Genomic DNA, 17,217 nt, shown 5'->3' with positions numbered 1-17,217 from the left:
ACATTTCTTCACGTCGTTTTCTCCCAAGGAAGGCAACAGCACAAGGTATCGAGGATTGAGGTCACTACTTCACGGTTATTTCTGGGAAGTTCAGTGTACCTAGCAAGTCAAGCATTTTAGTTCTTATCGCTTGTACATGTTTCGGTCCCCTCCCAAATATTTCAACATGGCGGAATCGAAACTTTTGTCTCGCCTCTCAGAAGACTTCCTTGAGTGTCAGATCTGCCTGCAGCCCTACCGCCGGCCCAAGGTACTGTCTTGTCTTCATTCCTTCTGTCAGCAGTGTCTTGAAGAGTTTCTGAAGAAACAAAAGGTCAAAACCGAGCTAGATTGCCCCACCTGTCGTAGCAAGACTTTACTTCCGGGTGGTGGGGTCGCGGGACTGAAAGATAATTTCTTCGTGGAGAGCCTGAAGGACACGGTTGACGTCCACAAGAAGCTGACTAATGAAGGAGAGAGTCTGGTCTGTGGTAGCTGTGAGACCAAGTCAGAAGCGGAGTCCTTCTGTACGGAATGTGGCGACTTTCTGTGTGACGAATGTGTAGCAATTCACCGTCGTCTAAAGGTCACTAGAGGTCACCAGGTGATCGGCGAAGAGCTTCTCAAGGCGGAATCCGACACCGTTAGGATCAAGCCTCGTCCCCTACCACCGTGTAGGATCCACTCACAGGAGATCCTAAAATTCTTCTGCGTTGACTGTAGCGAGGCTATTTGTCAGGTATGCACCGTTCTGTCCCACAAGGACCACAAGTACGAGTATTTTGCTGACACAGCTGTGAAGGCAAAAGAAGACATACTTGCTCTTCTTGCGAAAACAGAGAGAAAGTTGGAAAATCTTAAGAAAGCCGACCAACAGGCGCAGGCACAGAAGGCTGAGCTGGAGAAAAATGTCACCGAAACTCTCGAGAAAATCAAGAGAACATCAGAAGAAACTAAAGAGAACTTAGTGAAGCTGGTCAATCAACAAGAGACCGAGTTACTGAGTTATGTGAACACAGTGAGCCAGACCCGCAGTAAGGAGTTCTCCACCGCTATGGAAGAGATAGAAACGGCGACTGTGGCGTTAGAGAGCGCGGCAGAGTTCGGACGGAACATCGTGGAACATGGGTCGGAGTTTGACATCATGGCGGTTAGTGGAGAAGTGAGCAGTAGACTGAACAAACTGTTGCTGGCAGAGACTGCTGAGGACTACGTATTAGCTAAGAAAGCCTACATCGCATTTGAGGCGGACAAGACTATAAATATGAAGAAGCCTAGACTGGGACTACTCAAGACAAGGCAAGGTAAGAACTATAAAGCTACAAGTTACAAAAGTAAACATATCGTAGCAAAGTGTAGTCTCATTGTGGATGGCATAATTTGCATATTCTATGATGATGATCTCACCCTAAGGCTAAGGCTTAGGTCCCAAAGGGGAAAAGAGGCTTTGCAAATAGACACCGTGACCTACCCGTGGGAACACCGAGAGTCCTAAAAATTGCACTACCATTATAAGCATGTTCAAACTTAACGTCAAGAATCGTGTATAGATGTCCGATTTAATTAAAGTCAATGTTATCGCATAGATCACTCCATTTGGAAGACTGGGGGGGGGGGTGCAATTTCCACGGCGGACCAAATATTTTAGAAGGGCCGTGAGAGTTGCCCCGCATTACACCCAAACGCGCTTCTGAAACAATGTAAGCCCACTGTTATAAGACTTACGTTGATATGTCCGAGGTATAAGAATCATTGTCATCACATTAAACACTCCTTTCGGAAAATTAATGAATTTTTACGGCGGACAAAATATTTTACAAGGGCTTTGAGAGTTGGTCCGCCTTTCTGAAAATCGCAATATCCGTTCCGCAAACACTTCAGGAACAACTTGAATGCAATGTGAAGACTGACGTAGAGATACCAGACATAATAAAAGTCACTGTCAGCACATAGATCACCCCATTTGAAGATTATTGGGTGGGGAGTCTGGGGACCAATTTTCACAATGGACCAACTATTTTAGAACGGCCATGACCATTGGTCCACCTTTCACTCAGAAAATTGCACTATACTATCGTTCCGCAAACACTTTAGAAAAAACTTATTATTTAATATTGCAAGGTGAAGACTCAAATACAGATGTCCGAGTTAACAAGAATTACTGTCATCACATAGACCACTCCATTTTGAAGATTGTGAGGGGGACCAATTTTTTTCGGCCAGCCAAATAATCACAATGTCTTAAAACGTCCGAAAAATCCGAAGGCGTCAGTAAAGCAATATAGAAGGGCGTATGTGTAGTGTCACAGTGTTTCTTACTTTATTCAGGTTGTAACAAGACAATACACTGTGAGCACTAGGCAGCATTGCTGGTAACGTGGCCACAGACATATAAATATACAATACAAGATGAACATGTATATACAGTAATAGAATAAAATAGTTGTTGCAATAAAAGCAGGTAAAGCTAACACTTATGCCTGACTAGCTAAAACGTTTCTTACTGTTTTGAGGGAGTAGTTTGATATAGTATATATATAGTAAAATGAGACGCTAGTTAATCCTATACAGACTTAGCTTCCTTCACTGGCCTCTCTGAGGCTCTGAGGGCATTGGGGTAAGTTGTTTGGGGGAAAATGCCGGGAAAACAATATATTAAGCATATATTCCTTTCCCGGCATTTTTACTTCCGCGGCATATTTTCCCGGCGTATTCCCAGTTAAAAGTCACGAATCCGACCCCCCCCCCCCCCCCCCAAAAAAAAACTTATGCCAATGCCCCCAGAAAGGCCGGTGAAGGAGGCTAATACAGAAATGGCTTTTTGGGCATTCCCTGCCCTGGGGGTGGGTGGGGGGTTGGGTGGTGCGCATTTGCCTCCTCCCCCTTCGTAATTTCTAAACGGCTTGCAGCGGATAATATGCAAATCACATTTTATAATTCCCGAAATGTTTATATAATTATGAAGTACAGTCAAACCTGCCCGAGCGACCACCTCTTCTCAGCGACCATCTGGCGATTTCGACCGCTTTTTCTCGGTCCCGTCGTTTTTTTCCCATTGACGTAAGCATTATTAAAGCGACCTTTTCTCAACGACCACCTGGCCAACGCGACCGCACGGCTGTTTCAAAGGCCCTGAATTCGATCACTTAGTTCGAACGTGGGTTCTACGAGGCATAGAACACGATCCCCCGCCCGCCGCCGATCCACGTGAGCCGGCTGATTGCGCAATAGTGCACGCTGACTTTGACTCCCGTGCAGGCATGCATATCCGGGTCACAGGCGCTTCATATTTCAGAGGCAACATGGCCACGGTAGAAGGAACACGTGAACGTAAAAAAACACCCGAAAATGCGCATTTTCTTGGTCAGAGCCGCATTTTCCCCGTAGAAGAGTGGATAAGTGCCTTCGTCATTGAACATCCGACTTAGGTAAGTTAATTCGATCGTTTAAAGACTTTATACAGTTTTTTGTGTGTCCAAATGCAATGCGAGTGCTTGTATAATTTCGGAATTTTTCGCATGGTTTTTTTTATTTCTCAGTGGAGGAATACAACGAGATGATGTTTTTCAGAGCGATGACGTCATTACTGCGAAACAAATACCTGCTGTCTGATATTGTCTCGTTTGTTGTAGTAACAAAAGTAGAGCATTTTATAATAGAATATATATATATTTGAAGTGTGCTTCTTTCACAAACATTAGCCAAGTCAATTGCAATCAAATGAGTCTCCAAATTGAATTTTGAAAGTAGACAGTAACACATCCATAGTTCATGCAGTGCATGGAGGGGAAGTTGCATACATATAATACATGGGACACTATTTTATACAAAACTTCTACTAGTATACTTCTAATTTTTATGAAAATGTTTGAAATCAGTGCACAGACAGTACTTTGGACTTAAAGCTGTAATATTTTTCTTACTGTAAGCAAGTGTAAGTTTTATTACCGGTTCACGGATTTTTTCATAAAAAATATGGAGCGAGAGGGCGAAATAGAAATAAAAATTGTAAAATGGTTGGGGTAAAGGTAACGGCTAATCCAAAACATAAAGAAAAAAAGTTTTCAGCTTGAAAAAAGTACAAAAACACTATTTTTGTACAGTAACAGCACCTGTAGGGGAAGTTGCATACATATAATAATACATGGGACACTATATACAAAACTTCTACTAGTATACTTCTAATTTTTATGAAAATGTTTGAAATCAGTGCACAGACAGTACTTTGGACTTAAAGCTGTAATATTTTTCTTACTGTAAGCAAGTGTAAGTTTTATTACCGGTACGATTTTAAAAGCTTATGTAAAAAGGTACTAGTACTTGCAGACATTGGATATAAAATCAAAGGTGGTCCGGTTACAATCAATTGGTCTGGTATACTACTGACAAAGAATTGCTCTTCAGATTTCCACTTTGTCAACAACTATGTCATCAGGAAAAAATTATGTAATCTACTATCCCTACCATTGTACCTTGAAGCCATGTTTACCATGTGTTATCTATGTTTAAGGCTTGACAAGTGCTGGGAGAAAATGAAGTACCAGGAATGAGAAGAGGATGACAACTCACACAAGTCCTTATTCAAGGTAGCCCCAAGGTATGTGTGCATATGTATAAATCATTTGTATCTATAATACCCTGCATCTATATGTAGAGACAACTATATTCTGGACATTCTGAGAACTTGTGACAGGTTGCAGGGAATGTTTAATTGTCAGTGTAAATAATAAAGGTCTTAGGAAGTGTGAATAATGAAGACCAACTTGACCAGAACAAAAAATTATAAGCACAGTTGTATATTCCTCAGCTCAGTGAAGTCATATACTACATTAGGTGTGAACATTTTACAACCTTGTTGACTTTTAATGCAGAAGTTATACTATGCAAGAATGCATTCTGCAAGTAGTTCTTTCATGTGGGCTGCATGTATTTTCACTTCCCATTTACCCAATGTTTGCCTCAGTTTCACAATCTATTTTGTATCTCTACTACAGGCCAGACTATGCTGACAACAAATTGCATGCTGCATCCTTTATTCAAAACAAGTCTTTACAAGGATCATGAACTAATTTATACAATGCAACAAGATAAGTGAGTTAAAAAGGTTACTTCACAGAAGCAAAATTCCTCTTTTAATCTGTCAACAGACTGAACATTTGTCATATCATGATGCTAGGAGGCAGTGATATGTGAAACTAGAGTTCCTCGAACACATATCTTCGCCAAATAAACAATTTCTATGGAAGATAGTTCTTTTTGAATGATTAATGTGTATAAGTCCATATGTTATCTAGTCACATCATGTAGTGGTTGGTTGGATTATGAACATTGTGAGTAGATTAGTCTATTCTGTCGGTGTACATAATGCAGCAAATGTCTGGCGATGTGAATGAATGTCTTTGCATAATCAGAACAATTTGTACAGGTATGAGGTTACTGTTCTATTTTGTGTTGTCATAATTACTTTCGGAGAGCTGGTTATGTTTTGGGTAGCGTTTTTATGTATGTATGTATGTATGTATGTATGTATGTAGAAACCAGCAAATTGAAGACCGGCTGAATGGATTGAAGTGATATTTGGTATGTGGGTAGGTCTTGGAAACCTGGAAACCACAGGAAGTCACGCCGATAATTGCATTCGTCACTCACCAAACCCCGGCCACTGTAACAGTTGTTCCTTCCAATTTACGGAACTTTTTAACTCACCAAGGGTCATCTAAGGGCCATATGTAAGGATTGCTACGACCCCCGCCTTGGTGAACGTTTGTTTCAATCTCATGAAAATAGAAAGTAAAGTTTTGCAGTCGCGAGTTAAGTCAGAGGTATTTTACAGAGTCCAAGGTTATGATTTCTGCGACTGTCCGATGACAGCCGCCTGTCACCTTTGGCGATTTGTATTTCTCGCAATGATGTCAGTTCTTTCTAGCCGACCTTTCCCTTACAATATGACATCTCTGTTAAGAGTTGAGGAATGCGTGGATAATTGACGGTGACCCTTTTGACCTAAGTGCTGTTCTTCAACATGTTGGGTTTGTCTTGTCCCAGCACTTGGTCACTTGTTGTTTTAACCTAGTTCACAGATGTAAGTACTATGTGTTACAAGCCGTCATTGTTCAATTATGTTATATTACTGACTTTACATAGTACTTATTCGTTTGTTTAGACCCATGTAGTGTTACTGGCACATGGAACACCAAGTTTCCTTGCAGTCCATCATAAGAAAATACACCTGAAGTGTCTCGTAGATATTAGCTCTACATCTTTATATCAAGTGATATTCGTCAAGTTCCCTCTACTACATTTTTACCGTTCCCATGATATAGTGTTGCTTTGATTGTTGATCTGTATATAGATATAAGCAACACTTGTATATAGATATGTTATATTTCAACTGCTATGAATCCTTTGCTGTGTGCCGTCGTATTGACATCAATTCAGCAAGCTATTTAATTGCTTAATTTTATAGATACGTGTTGGACACGGTCAGGCTTTGTATTTTGCTAACATGAACCATGACCATTTATAGGCATTTTTCAGCCAGTAGTCTCTACCAGACTCCATCCTGGCGGAATAGTACACGGATGACCTAGTAACATCCCTGGTCAATCAGAATTTCATGCTTCCAAGACAACGTCTGTTTATCAGGGAGCCCCTGCTTCCACTGGCTCCTTTGACCTACTTCTTCTCTATTTTTAGACATCTATGGGTCGATTCAAGTCCTTTCAGGTGACTCCGTCACAAGTATTTTTCAACCGTTATAGAAGTTTCCCTAAGTAATTATATTAAATACAGAGTGATTTATATAATTTGCATCTCATTATGTTGATAATCATCCAAAGTACCTACCTACCAAAAACCAAAAATATCCATCAATCCCCTCAGGAGTTATCCATCTAAAAAGTTACGAAATATAACACCCACTGCAATTCCAAACAAGCTGCTAGGGGGCCCAAAATTAGACCATTGACTCCTAGTACCAACAGCTATCCACCAGTAAAAAATCACGAACCTGGCACTTCTGGAAAATTTAGGCGCAAACTTTGATGCTCACTTGCAGTACCAAAACAATTTGCCAGGAGGCCCATTATCGAACTTGACCTTCCTTTCTGTGTCCCCTACCTATCAACCAAATATCATTAACATCCATCAAGAACATCTCGAGTTATCTTGCTTACAGACAAACGCACTTACATACAAAGCCAGCTACAGCACCATAGGTAAAAGGTAGCTAAACCATTCTCGCACATGGCAATCCTTTCCACAGCCGCTACAGACCTGCCAAATATCGTGGAAATCGCCCAGCTACATTTTGACTTATGCCTCCCGAAAAAACACCAAAAAAAATACCAAGCTCGCTAATGTACCATAGGAAAACGCCAGGTAACCCATTTTCGAACTAGGCATGCCTTTAAACAACCGCTACACACCTGCAAAAAATAAAAAAGTTCCATCCACAATTTCTCGAGTTATATCCTGTTGTCCTACATACAGACCCAAGTCGGCAAAAACATAAGCTTCTTGGCGAAGCTAATAACTGTCACCAATCTTAGTCTGTATTTAACATAAATGCACACAAACCATGCAAGGTGACAAGTTCATTTACTAGGGGAAACTGAACTGCAGCTAGCAGTGGTGATGTAAAAATCTAGCTAGTGAGTCAACTCTGGGACATCACAGAACCTGGCATGGACATTGAGGAAGTTGGAGTTGGACACTATCCACATTCTGACAGGACTCTCTTAGTAGCCACCATGGACAGCAGTATGACCTGTAGCCAAGCAAGAACATGGGGAAGATTTGTGTTAAATGCTGCAATATGCTACATGTCTGAATAAAGATATCTGTAGATAAAGTATGTTTCATTCCATACCACTAATTTATACAAATCTCATTTTCTACGGCTACCTAGTATTGATCTGATCAGGTCTAGGATGCAAACAATGTTGTCATTCATATGCATAAATGTCTTATGATGCATCCTTGTCTCTCTGACCTGTAAAAGGTATGAGTAAGGAGATATTACATGTAGCAGTACAACTATAAGGAAAGGTAGAAGGTAAGGGCAAAAGCACCAACATAGTGTTTCTGAAATGAAATTATAGCTTATCTGCATACTATATCAAATTAAGGGACTAAAACAACAGGGCTGGGGAAAAGAATATGCACAAAAAGGTGCATGGTATGTTTCACCCTACATGGGTGGCTTCAGACTGAGAGTATTGCTGATAACAAATCAGAATCAACATGTCAGAAAGGAAAGTAAGTTAATTTAGCTTTATGCAAAAAAGAGCAAGCTAGGATGAGAAATAAAGAATGCAAATCTCCATCATATTGTTTTATTCTGTTGGTAGGCATCTACCATTGTATCAAGGGAAGATTCATATAATGAAGTTTGGGTAATAAATGAATGAGAGTCATTCCAATTCCACTATGACAATGTATCACTCATCTTAAACTAAGGATTCTAATGAGAACTTGACTGCAGCCATCAAAACCCTCAGTCTGTGCTGAGGTTGCAGTGTTGCAAAGGTCAAAATGGAGATCAGCCACATTTGTGTATTGTATATCCAATGTTTAATTGAAGGTGGAACTCTCTCTGGATAGACAATTATCATTACATACCTACACGACATATTGATAGCTATACGAAATGAATATTCTCACCTGGATCTAAAGTATTCCTAATTTCATGTTCCCCAGATAACAGTGAACCTCTGCTTTTAATGGCTGGAGACTGGGCTATGCTGTCAGCATAGTCTGGCCTGTAGTAGAGATACAAAATAGATTGTGAAACTGAGGCAAACATTGGGTAAATGGGAAGTGAAAATACATGCAGCCCACATGAAAGAACTACTTGCAGAATGCATTCTTGCATAGTATAACTTCTGCATTAAAAGTCAACAAGGTTGTAAAAATGTTCACACCTAATGTAGTATATGACTTCACTGAGCTGAGGAATATACAACTGTGCTTATAATTTTTTCTTCTGGTCAAGTTGGTCTTCATTATTCACACTTCCTAAGACCTTTATTATTTACACTGACAATTAAACATTCCCTGCAACCTGTCACAAGTTCTCAGAATGTCCAGAATATAGTTGTCTCTACATATAGATGCAGGGTATTATAGATACAAATGATTTATACATATGCACACATACCTTGGGGCTACCTTGAATAAGGACTTGTGTGAGTTGTCATCCTCTTCTCATTCCTGGTACTTCATTTTCTCCCAGCACTTGTCAAGCCTTAAACATAGATAACACATGGTAAACATGGCTTCAAGGTACAATGGTAGGGATAGTAGATTACATAATTTTTTCCTGATGACATAGTTGTTGACAAAGTGGAAATCTGAAGAGCAATTCTTTGTCAGTAGTATACCAGACCAATTGATTGTAACCGGACCACCTTTGATTTTATATCCAATGTCTGCAAGTACTAGTACCTTTTTACATAAGCTTTTAAAATCGTACCGGTAATAAAACTTACACTTGCTTACAGTAAGAAAAATATTACAGCTTTAAGTCCAAAGTACTGTCTGTGCACTGATTTCAAACATTTTCATAAAAATTAGAAGTATAGAAGTTTTGTATAAAATAGTGTCCCATGTATTATATGTATGCAACTTCCCCTCCATGCACTGCATGAACTATGGATGTGTTACTGTCTACTTTCAAAATTCAATTTGGAGACTCATTTGATTGCAATTGACTTGGCTAATGTTTGTGAAAGAAGCACACTTCAAATATATATATATTCTATTATAAAATGCTCTACTTTTGTTACTACAACAAACGAGACAATATCAGACAGCAGGATTTGTTTCGCAGTAATGACGTCATCGCTCTGAAAAACATCATCTCGTTGTATTCCTCCACTGAGAAATAAAAAAAACCGTGCGAAAAATTCCGAAATTATACAAGCACTCGACAACATTCCGTCTAGCTGTTGCATTGCATTTGGACACACAAAAAACTGTATAAAGTCTTTAAACGATCGAATTAACTTACCTAAGTCGGATGTTCAATGACGAAGGCACTTATCCACTCTTCCACGGGGAAAAATGCGGCTCTGACCAAGAAAATGCGCATTTTCGGGTGTTTTTTACGTTCGCGTGTTCCTTCTACCGTGGCCTCTGAAATATGAAGCGCCTGTGACCCGGATATGCATGCCTGCACGGGGGTCAAAGTCAGCGTGCACTATTGCGCAATCAGCCGGCTCACGTGGATCGGCGGCGGGCGGGGGATCGTGTTCTATGCCTCGTAGAACCCACGTTCGAACTAAGTGACTACACTGTAACAGCCGTGACCGCGACAGGCCCAAATTGGGACCCATAACGACCGCATCATTTTCATAATTGAGGTTTTCATCGATTTTTGATGATAACTAGCGCGATTTTGTGCCGAAATCGGCCAGTTTGCGTCGGATTTTGACTGCCATTACGATGTTATGTTTAGAATAAAGATGGCGGCGGTCAATGGGTGGGTCAATGGGGCAGTCTACTGTAATATATGAGGAAATTTCGTTGTAAGAAAATCCGAATTTAGTTGTTACAGAAGGTTTTTTTTTAAATTTATATCATTATAAAGTGAACGAATGCTGAAACGTATATAGCCTCATACTTTTTTTAAGAAAGAACCTTGTAGCTCATACCTTTTTAAGAGTGTGAGTGCTTTTGTCCAACTTTACTGTACATTCACCCGTGGGTAAGTACGCTATCGGGACGTACCGGGCGTCGAATTCGAAAGGTGCACCGTAGTTATTTCAGATACGGCGATCAAGAACACAGCGACGCATAAAGGCTTGTATGGTAACTGACAGCATCAAAGTTCCCTTACTGTCTAAACGTTAGTGTACAAATATTGAGCTGTAAAACACTATATCGATTAAAAGCTCGATAAAAGCTTGGGCTTAAATTTATAGTTTACAGTGTGCGTGTTGTATTTGACATTCAAGACCTCGCTTCTTTGCGTGCGTGCAGTGTGCTTGCTATTTGCCATTAAACATAACGGAAACCATTTATACTTTGCATCGGGCATGTTTTGAGTCGATACTCTTCTCAGCGACCACCTGTCCAAATCGACCGTTTTTTTTTCCGGTCCCCGGGTGGTCGTCTTGGGCAGGTTTGACTGTAATGTGACGTAATTATGACGTCATTCATTTTTTCGGCAAAAACAGGAAATTCCTATAATATCTAAATAGTTAACACAAAAAAATTAGCAATAAAGGTTTCTTATCAATATTTAAGTGTCATACGACTAAAAGACAATAAACAATAAACAATATGACGTTATAAAATTACGTCATCTATATTTTAGCTATCTGGCATCTTAAATTATTAACCTTAAATCTTAAGATACTTCTTTTTCAACATATAACCCTCATTTCCCATAAAAACGGATTGAAAACGTTCGCATGGATGTTTTCTGTAAGAAAATAGCAAGTAGTGATGAAATCCGAGTGAAAATAAGCTGGTTATACTTTTCATCATGATATTGTCGGCCATCTTAGATTTTGACCAGTTACGTCATGACATTAGCATAATTCATTAATATCTAATTATAACTGTCAAACTAAGATATGTTAGATATTAAATACATATGAAAACAAATCTAGTTTAGCAAGAAAAGCTTAAAACCCTGTTGTTTAATTAGTGATTTTCGTAAAATATGCCTTTCAGAAACCCGTTGTCATGGCAACACGAAAAATTATAAACTTACTCTTTTTGTTGTAAATTGTTACCAACAGTATTGCAGGTAAATTCACCAAGTTTGGTTGTTCTAGCACAAGGCGTTTGTACGACGTCAAAGTTGGCGCGGACACCCCCTCCCTGCCAGTCTGGATAGGGTCAATACGCTAATAATACGCAATAAATATGGAAAAGTTAGATAGTTTAATACTTGATTTTATATCCACTAGCTATGTCACAATCTCACTTTAATGCAGGAAGTGAAATTTAATCATTCGCTAATGGTGTAGAGTAACATAGCAAGACAGCCAAGCGCACATTGTACGTGTGGGCCTTCGTAGTTTTAGGCCACGCCGACTTCTTGTGTTATCGCTCCAGATGTCTTCAAGAATCGCAATTTCAAGACTCACGTTTCAGAAGTGTTTGCGCGGAACGATAGTGCAATTTTAGTCTTATTATCTCGGGTATCTCTAGGCGAGTCTTGACATGTTTCAAATGTGTTAAGATGTTCCAGAAGTGATTGTGGAATGTTTCTGTGATTTCCAGGCGGGCAGACACATTTTCACGGTCCTTCTTAAGGTGGGGTCACACTTGCGTAATATATTCAAGTCCGTTTGGGATGCGTATAACATTCTTAGTCTCTACCAGGCTCCACAGGTCGCGGAAAAAATAGTACAAATTGGACAAATATAGATACATGACACGCCAGGTGAGTTAGCTGACCGAGAAGTATGGTTTAGTGATCCAGCTTACTCGTCTGACATGTTACCTGTTTACGTTTGTCCAATTTCTATTATTTTTACAACGACCTGTGGAGCCTGGTAGAGGCAAATACTCCCATACGCGCCTCATACGGACTTGAGTATATACGCAGGTGTGTCCCCACCTTAAAGTACTGTGAATGTATTTAAGTTTGCGGGGATTTAATTTCGCGGTAGCGGGAAAAGGGACTTTTTGCGGTGGTTTTAAATTCGCGGTATCACCATACACTGTAGTCTCTTACTGCCATGGGAAATATTCGCGTTGGTTTTAAGTTTGCGGTGAAACGGCCTCCGCGAAAACCGCGAACATTAAACCACTGCGAAAGTTTCTGCATTTACAGTTATGGTCCGCCGGTGAAAACTAGTTTTTCTTGTGGCAAAGGTGTCTTACCGCATTGAATGTTGAATTCTCTTTGTATACTGCAATCTTGGCATATGGTAGGCATATATACTAATCCATACCATGCAAAAAGGATAGATGTACACCTAACACTTTGAACAAACGTCGCTCTTCTGTTACTATTATAGACTCCCTCCAGACGTTAAGCTTTGTCAGTGCAGGGGCCACCCTGTTTGGACGGTCCTTGCCAGAGCATGCCAATGGTGACGACAACGACCATGTACCTGAAAAACATGTCGTCCACTTTAAGCCTAAAGTGTCGGTTCCAGAGGTAAGATTTGCTCACTATATTGTGTTTTTCCATCTTTTCTCTTGAATAAAGTTGTAGTGCAGTGCGAGATGCCATGTACATCTAAAAAAAGGAATCACCGAAAAATCACTAGCTGAGGTATAGTGTTAAACTTACTTTCTTTCTATTATTGAAGGCTCGTAGATAGATCTATTGCTAGAAAACTACATGCAGTGCAGTAAATATGTAAATATTCCAGGATTACATTTTAAAGAAGTTTCACTTTCAAACTTGAATCAGAAGTACAATTATTAGAGGCCATTTCCTTGCATTTGACAATAGCAGTAAGGAAGTGTGACCTGTCCAGTAATTTGAACGGTGGATTGACCCCCTTAACTACATGAATACATAAAACAACTGACAGTCAGGGTTTTGGATTTGTGGGGTTGGAGTGCCGAGGTCAACGACCTCTAGGTCGTTTGCTATATGGTGGGTAGACTGACGTCTCATATGTGTGCCTGGCAGATCCAATCACCTACCTACTCCCAGACCTCCAGGTGGTTGGGGACAAGGTAAATCCAACAAATGACCAGCGATGAACTCGCTCATTTTGCTGGAAGAGTCCATTGTTGCACCGGGGATGTTTTTTTTTAAATTCACTTTTAGACTTTGGTGATAATGCCAATGATTTTTTCACCCGAAGTGTTTTTGCACTGATTCACTTGACATAAGGCTATTAATGAGGCAGTCCATTCTTGCACATAGTTTTTCTTTTAAATTCAGTTTTGGACGATTTCGAATTCCATTTGATGTGGAAGTTGACCCCTACCTGAAGTCTGTAAGTTCTTTTGCAGCTGCAGGCCTCAATATGTCTATAACTTAATTGAATACACCTCTTTCAAGCGGCGGCCATGATAGATCTAAAACGAGTTCAATGGGGCAAACAAAAGACTGTCCATCATAATCAGCAGTTCAACCAATGATAGCATGGAAATTATAAAATTTGCATTATTATGTTTTTATTTTGCATCTCTTAAGGGACTATGGGATCAGTACGCGAGTCTAAATTGCTACATATTTCGCTGCATAACACTACTTAAAATATTCATTATTTGATCTTATATTGTGAAAATTTGTGTGGTCTGGGAAAAAACTAAATGGGAGTTGATTTTAGAAATAAGTTTTGTCTGTTTGCCTCATTGAACTCGTCTTCAATCTATCATGGCGGCCGCGTGAGAAAGGTGTATAGGCAGACAATGACCTAGCCTGCATCAATATCCTGAGGTGGATTCGGCAGCCAATCAACAACTCTGGTGTTTTATGGAAGAGTCCATTGATGCACGGGGTACTTTTTAGATTAAATTTTGGACTGGGTTGCTAATAGAAAAGGTCATGTTTTTAGTGGGAGTATTTCTGAGCTAATCAAATGAGCAGTTTTAAACGGGGTGTGCTGGAAGAGTTCATTCCTCTACGGGGGTATTTATTTAAGATTCATTTTTTTACACATTGGTGATTATGAGTCAAAGTCCTATTTTAATGGAAGTATTTTTGGACTGCTCCACTTATTATAGGCATATCACAGGAAGAGTCCATTCTTGCACGGAGGGGGATATTTTTCAAATTCAGTTTTGGACGGTTTTGATTGAAGTGTTTTTGGACTGGTCTATTTTAGCTTTTTACAGGGTTGCACTGGAAGAGCCCATTCTTCCATTGAGGATTTTATAAGATTCATTTTTGCTCATAAGTGTGATTAGTAGTTAGAAGCGACTTCAAGCAGAAGTTTTCCATTTTCGTACATGGGTGACTTTCGAACAATCTATTGTTGCATTGGGAGGGAGATGGCTGAAATATACTGTATTTGCTCTCGAGAAAATGTCGGCCTTTCTAGTTCACTGGGTAACCCATGCTCAGAATTTGCTTCGTTTTTCCTCCAGGGTTTTGATGACCTGTTTAAATCCAAACCTGAATCCTGGGACTGTGAAGTCTGCATGGTAAGCAATCCCGGACACACAATAAAATGTCTGGCTTGCTCTACTCCAAAACCTGAACCAACGAGTAGGTCAGTTTTGGGAAAGGCCTCGACAGGGATCGGAGTGGGTTTTACTTTCAGTACTCCAGCCAAGCCGGCAAAATCCACAGGGGTCGTCTTCAGTGGTCCAAGTATCGGAAGTAATGCTACGTCAGGTACCGGTGCAAGATTCAGCTTCAATGCCAAAGCAGATGAAACATCAAAGACGTCATCTACATTCGTCAGCAGAGCTGGAAATGCAATGCCGAGTATCCGTGATTTAGCCAAGCAGTCACTCGTGGGTACAGAGACGGATACGAAGCCTTTCTCGTTTGCAGATGCTCTGGAGCAGAAGCAAAAGAAAGTCACCCTAGGTGTACAGGATTGCACGAGCGGTACGTAGCACTCTGTTTGGTCACTTTGGTGATACATCAACGACAACATTTAATTCTCAGAAGATGGTTAACCAAGGTGTAGGGCTCAGGTTCATATTTAGAGATGTGAATATCGCCATCATCCTTGTAAGACAATTACAAGTGTTTAAGCCCATTGAAGAGTCCAATTAAGAGCCCCAACAAGAATAACGATCTTCAGTATGACCACTTTTTTGTGGAAAAGGACAAAATTTGACCATTGATGTCATCCATATAACAAAGGCACTGTAGCCTGATATATAACAACTTCAAGATGCACATGTCATATTTGTTTTCATGTTTCTTGTTTTAGAATACTCTGTGTCCTGATAATAGTGTTTTTACTTGTAGAAAAGACACCAACTGACCTATCGCAGTCGCCAGAAAAAGGATGGCCACAGCTTTCCAACATGACCTTTGGCGCCTCTCTGACCTCTGGCCCCGATGTGCAAATCATCTTTGAGAAGAAGCCCACGGCAACGCAGCTGACCCGTGCCCTCAAGTACCGACTCCCGCCGACATTCTACTTCTACGAAGACCTTCCCGTGCCGGACGGTTACAGGCCAGATGAGGACTTCGATGATTACGAGATCTGGTTCGACCAATGGAAGGCTGGAAAGGCTCTGAGGAAGGATGCACCCCAACCTGTTCAGACGACGTCTACGCCAACCAAAGATCAGCAAGGTATGGAAGATGTTTTGCTTTTTTCCACTCTCAAAGTATAAGACGTTATCCATTTTGTTACTGACTTACACGGCAACATACGCAGATTGGATGCATGAATAAACCCTTGCGATAGGGTGAAGGTTAAAATATATACATAGCTTAACTAAACTGACAATGAACAAGCATCACCTAATATGCATACAAAATATCATGACGATTCTCCAATTACGCTTGAGGTATTATAGAAAAATCTCATAAAACTTGGACCCTGTAGTGTGAAAAAAGCCAGGGGATTGAATTTAGATCTAACGTAACTGTTACAACATTACACAGACAAACAAAGGCACCGAATAATTTTCTCAAAACCTGTCGTCATTTGTATACAGGTAGTTGTTTATTATAATAATAGCCAGTAATCAAGTCAGTGTAGCAAGTCGGTTCGATTGATATCTGCTGAGATAAGGTAATAGTAACTGGTACCAGCTGCATCTAGAACGACGTTTGTTTGGTCAGGCTAATGGCACAAATGCTTACTGGCAACAATTGTACACTATTCCATATCTTCAAGATGGGACTGTTGTCTAAAAATATTACAATTTTTTATCTAAAAGGCTGCTACGGTGTACAAAAACGTACATCATCTCACGCATATTAGCAGATGAAGTACCAAACTACATACGAATGCATCAAAGGCATTATGATAGTAAGTGAACACACGGACACAATGTGCATGTTTGCTTGCTGGAATGAGGTTACCCACTTCTGCATGTTTAGGCAAAGCTATAAAAACCATATTTCTGTTGCTTGAATTGCAGAAACAAGTGCGATTGGCACCAGTAGCATTGTGGTCACCAAGACTCCGGTAGCGGGAGGGCTTTTGGGCAGCACAACGGCAAACACTGACACAGGGCTCTTTGAAGGTCTCAGCTTCAGCTTTGGCAAGCTATCCACCTCGACATCTACTTTCAAAGGGTTCACAAGTACTACAGAGACGAAAGAAGGGCTGTTTGGTACTTCCTACAAGTACTAGGAGAGCTGCTTGGTACTTCCACAATAAGTACAGGAGGGCA

At 40.3% G+C, this 17,217-nt stretch overlaps 3 protein-coding genes and 2 long non-coding RNA genes across 5 annotated transcripts in view; 3 read left to right on the top strand and 2 right to left on the bottom strand.

Moving 5' to 3' along the window:
- Positions 1-115, bottom strand: part of LOC118427138 (loricrin-like) — a 1,827-nt gene extending 1,712 nt beyond the window's left edge. Inside the window, exon 1 of the mRNA XM_035836776.1 lies at positions 100-115. Coding sequence (XP_035692669.1) covers positions 100-115 — 16 coding nt within the window. The remainder of the gene's footprint in view (positions 1-99) is intronic.
- LOC118427137 (E3 ubiquitin-protein ligase TRIM56-like) lies at positions 10-2,339 on the top strand. The gene is made up of 2 exons (XM_035836775.1): positions 10-1,283; positions 2,308-2,339. The coding sequence occupies exons 1-2, from the start codon at positions 137-139 to the stop codon at positions 2,337-2,339; spliced, it is 1,179 nt and encodes a 392-aa protein (XP_035692668.1). The 5' UTR covers positions 10-136.
- A 761-nt stretch (positions 2,340-3,100) lies between these two features.
- On the top strand, positions 3,101-5,165 carry LOC118427721. Its single transcript, XR_004832567.1, has 3 exons — positions 3,101-3,407; positions 4,490-4,576; positions 4,974-5,165. It is a non-coding gene; the product is annotated as an uncharacterized LOC118427721 (long non-coding RNA).
- Positions 5,166-7,512: 2,347 nt separating this feature from the next.
- On the bottom strand, positions 7,513-10,118 carry LOC118427720. Its single transcript, XR_004832566.1, has 4 exons — positions 9,992-10,118; positions 9,140-9,226; positions 8,644-8,741; positions 7,513-7,747 (listed from the first exon to the last, which is right to left on the bottom strand). It is a non-coding gene; the product is annotated as an uncharacterized LOC118427720 (long non-coding RNA).
- A 5,773-nt stretch (positions 10,119-15,891) lies between these two features.
- Positions 15,892-17,217, top strand: part of LOC118427136 (nucleoporin NUP145-like) — a 4,997-nt gene continuing 3,671 nt past the window's right edge. Inside the window, exons 1-2 of the mRNA XM_035836774.1 lie at positions 15,892-16,165; positions 16,963-17,152. Of these exons, the coding sequence (XP_035692667.1) occupies positions 15,892-16,165; positions 16,963-17,152 (464 nt within the window). The remainder of the gene's footprint in view (positions 16,166-16,962; positions 17,153-17,217) is intronic.

This window comes from Branchiostoma floridae, chromosome 12 (assembly GCF_000003815.2).
Source record: "Branchiostoma floridae strain S238N-H82 chromosome 12, Bfl_VNyyK, whole genome shotgun sequence".
NCBI classification, from domain to species: domain Eukaryota; kingdom Metazoa; phylum Chordata; class Leptocardii; order Amphioxiformes; family Branchiostomatidae; genus Branchiostoma; species Branchiostoma floridae.
Note: the sequence above shows the minus strand (reverse complement) of the source record. Positions and strands in the feature narration are given on the sequence as shown.

Excerpts from the sequence above, each read along its gene's own strand:
- LOC118427137 (XM_035836775.1), top strand. The coding sequence starts at position 137 with ATGTTTCGGTCCCCTCCCAAATATTTCAACATGGCGGAATCGAAACTT. Across the intron at positions 1,284-2,307 it reads ACTACTCAAGACAAGGCAAG|GTTGTAACAAGACAATACAC; the intron begins GTAAGAACTATA and ends TACTTTATTCAG.